Here is a 3,671-nt window from a genome sequence, read left to right as displayed (position 1 = left end):
GTATTATTATTAGTTGTCTTAAATAAATGTTATGTTCGCCGTTTTATTATTGCTATAACATATTTTTAGCCTCCTTCACATGATACTATTAAAAATTAGAAATTATTAATTAAATCTACAAAACGCACAAAAATTGTAGCGGTGCTATAGTTATGCACCGTAGTGTATGTCGCGTATGTGCGTATGCGCGCTCGGTTGACTGTGATTTAAATACCGCGCCGAAAATCGCACCTGTAAACCGTGATGCCAGATTCTGCTCCCAGTTACGCATGCGCACTGGTTTTAACGTCAGTAAAGTATCTAATACGACCATAAAACTGACGCCTTTGTTGCCCCAAAGAAAAATACAAGTACAATGAATTGGGACCACGCATCGTTGACTATAATTACAGTCAGGGCCGGCGCAAGGCAGGTTCAGCGCGTTCGCCGAAACCCGGCCCAGCGTTTTAAAAGGCTCCGCGGTAAAAGGTACCGATTTTGAGTAACTTTTTACAAAATGATGATACCATTAACAAATGCAAGACATTTTTTTAGTACCACTGGCTAAATTGAAAGGAGTGACAAAAATCGTCAAAGAATTATTATTTAATATCCATCTTATACAAAATATATAATATATAACAGCATTTGTATATAAGTAATCCCTCGTTGTAAAATTTAAGTGTAGGATTTGAATGTGAATTCAGGCCCCGCAAAATTTTTGAACCGAGCCCCGCAAAAACTCACGCCGGCCCTGACTACAGTACTGCACGTTCAGCATTTTTCGACGCGCATGCGCGAGTGGGAGCAAGATCTGGCATCGAAGCCTGTAAACTTTAAACGCTTGCGTCTCGATAAAGACGGACTAATTGGAAAATGATGAAAGACTTTTCGATTTATCGTGGTACGAGGAATTGATTTTGAAAAAGGGTCTCACGTTTTTGTTTATACACCAAACATGTATACAAGGAGTGTTTGTATACAAACATTTTAGAAAATATGTTAATAATGTTTGTAATGTGTGTATGTTATAATATACTGTATTTATTATATAAATTGATGCATGCATGCACAATGGTATTACTTTCATAACTGAGGAAAACATTTCTCTTCGAAAATTCATTGTATTTCCAATGGTTTTTAAAATAATATGAAATGTAAAAATTTGGAGCATAACTTCACTAACCCTTAAACTTTAGTTACCACAGTTAAAAAGATTATGTATATTCATATTCTTATTTGTGCCTGATCTATAAATATACAGAATTTCACAAAAATAAATGTAGAACGTTACTTTACACATATACTTTGTTAATACAATTAGACTCACATGAACTATTGTACTACACTGTTCTCTTTAAGATAACTAAAAATATCATAAATACCAAATTTTTTTTGTTTCAATAAGCGTAACAGTATATTTTGATAAGAAATATAAAGCCTTATGAAAATATCTTGAATTCATATATTATTGAACTGGTATTACATTAAAGTGTATAAAATAGGATATACAAACCTATTCAAAAATAATAACAAAAAGAAAGATCTTAAGAAAGATTAGATTTCTTAACGATTATAAATTCTTTTAAGAAAAAATGTCTTATTTAAATGTCGTACTTTACATGTTTAAAATTATAATATAAATATCCTCTATATAAAAGATTAATGTATCATACCCGATATACTTTGCGATATCGTTTCAGAATTTTGCATAGCGTTCCCTTGCGTCTGAGTGGAGGTTGTACTCGTATAAATACATGGTAAAATACTGTATGCAGATTTTGACAAACCAGCAGTACTTTTAAATTCGTCTTTAAATCCAGAACCTTCCTGTATAAGTTCCATGAGGCTCGTGACACCAATAGTCGATGCACTATTACTTGTTTTATTGGAAGACACTGAAAGTATTAAACTCCGATAGATGTTTGTGTTTGTCAAGTATTCACACAGCTTTTTATAACACTGTAACAATATTCGTAATTGAACGTTTTCGACGTATCTGTCATAATCCTTGCACCAACCGCACGAAGGTTTAAGTTTTTTACGTCCACCTCTGCACCCACGACACACATGATGTTGACAATTAGTTTCGGTTGGTGTGTGAGGTTCGATTAATAAATTTGAACACACAGTACAACTAAGGCTTTGTCGCAAATATGGAACTAGCCTATACAAATCTGTCCATGAATTTGGATCGTCAGCGTCTGCTTGTAAAACTAGCCGACACGTTGATACGTAAAGACTCGTGGCGTTCATTTTTTCCCTGAAATATCCACGAGCGATACATATAATTATACAGGAAAATTAACTAAACAAACCAACACGACATTGTCACTGCACACAAACAAAACATCGGCCATTTTTAATTTTCTATCGTTTACATTGGTTTACATTGATAGAGGGCTCTTTGAAATCACTTCGACTAAAAAATATTGCTAGATAGGAAAATTCTATAATGATCTCTAACGCTATCTATATATATGTATATGTAATCACATAAAGGTAAAGTAATATATTATATTTGGTTTTAATATTTCTTTTTTTTTTTAACAATTGTGTGTAATTAACGTATGTCTATATATATCAGTACATCCTACAAAAAATGTAAACTAAGTATTATGCTTTTAGTATCACTGCTGTGACAAGTAACTTTCAATTCTTGTTAAAAAATTAAACACGCGTAAATGTATTAAATTCTACAAACATGTATACTTCGTTCAGCAAATCGCAAAATTTGGATAAACAAATTTATACGTATATTGCAATAAAACTGGTATAATAAGAAATTGTGCCAGTATATAGATATAGATCTAATATAAATTAGAAAACTTGTTATTTTCGTAAAATAATAACAATCTTGCGGTGAGAAAGTTAATGAAAGTAAATATACAGAGATACGCAGAGATATAAAGTTTGACAACAAAAACTATATTTATAATATATTTATGGACCTACTATGCATCGAACTCATTTAAAGTTACGATACACTCCTGGTCAGGGCCGGCGTTGGGGGGGGGGGGCGCAGTCGGGCAACCGCCCGGGGCGTCAGACTTTTGGGGGCGTTGCAGTACGGTGTAAATTAGTAAAGCTGCTATATATTGTAGTTTAACAATCTTTACAATCCAGCTACAGATTCATCGTTTCATATTATTACCTTGTCTTCTTTTCTTAAAAATTTTAAGCCTCTGAAGGGGCGCCACGATAATCTTGCCAGGGCGCCAATATTGCTAAAATCGGCCCTGCTCCTGGTTGAGACATATGTAAGCTGACCAATGGTATTTTGCTGTAGTCATATAATATTATTTCCTTACAACTTGTTTTAGTTTAAAAAATAGTAAAAAGAATACACAAATGTCAAGAGTAATGTTATTTATTTATAATTATTGGTTACAAAATAAAATAATCTTGAATGCTGTAGAAATATTATCTTGTGATGTCACAGTAGGAAATCCAAATTGAATATTTCAAAATTACAATTTCCAAAATACGTTATGATAAGCATTATTTAAAATGATAAAAGTCAAAGTTAACAAATAAAAATAAAACAAAATATATATAATACTGACTCAATGACAAAGTTCCATCGTTACTTTGTCCGACTGTGACGTCACATAGATAATTTTATCTTTGCTTCAAAGCATTTATCTGAAGCCGTATTTATCTATAAGTATACAGGGTGTCCCAAAAATGTT

The 3,671-nt window shown here is 32.6% G+C and overlaps 1 protein-coding gene across 1 annotated transcript; it reads right to left on the bottom strand.

Moving 5' to 3' along the window:
• Positions 1-1,464: 1,464 nt before the first annotated feature.
• On the bottom strand, positions 1,465-2,566 carry LOC128896509 (E3 ubiquitin-protein ligase MSL2-like). The gene has a single exon (XM_054159880.1). The coding sequence runs from the start codon at positions 2,233-2,235 to the stop codon at positions 1,642-1,644; it is 594 nt and encodes a 197-aa protein (XP_054015855.1). The 5' UTR covers positions 2,236-2,566; the 3' UTR covers positions 1,465-1,641.
• Positions 2,567-3,671: the final 1,105 nt, after the last annotated feature.

Source organism: Hylaeus anthracinus, unplaced genomic scaffold (assembly GCF_026225885.1).
Source record: "Hylaeus anthracinus isolate JK02 unplaced genomic scaffold, UHH_iyHylAnth1.0_haploid 10519, whole genome shotgun sequence".
In the NCBI taxonomy this organism is placed as follows: Eukaryota; Metazoa; Arthropoda; class Insecta; order Hymenoptera; family Colletidae; genus Hylaeus; species Hylaeus anthracinus.
This window is presented reverse-complemented; position numbering and strand designations above follow the sequence as displayed.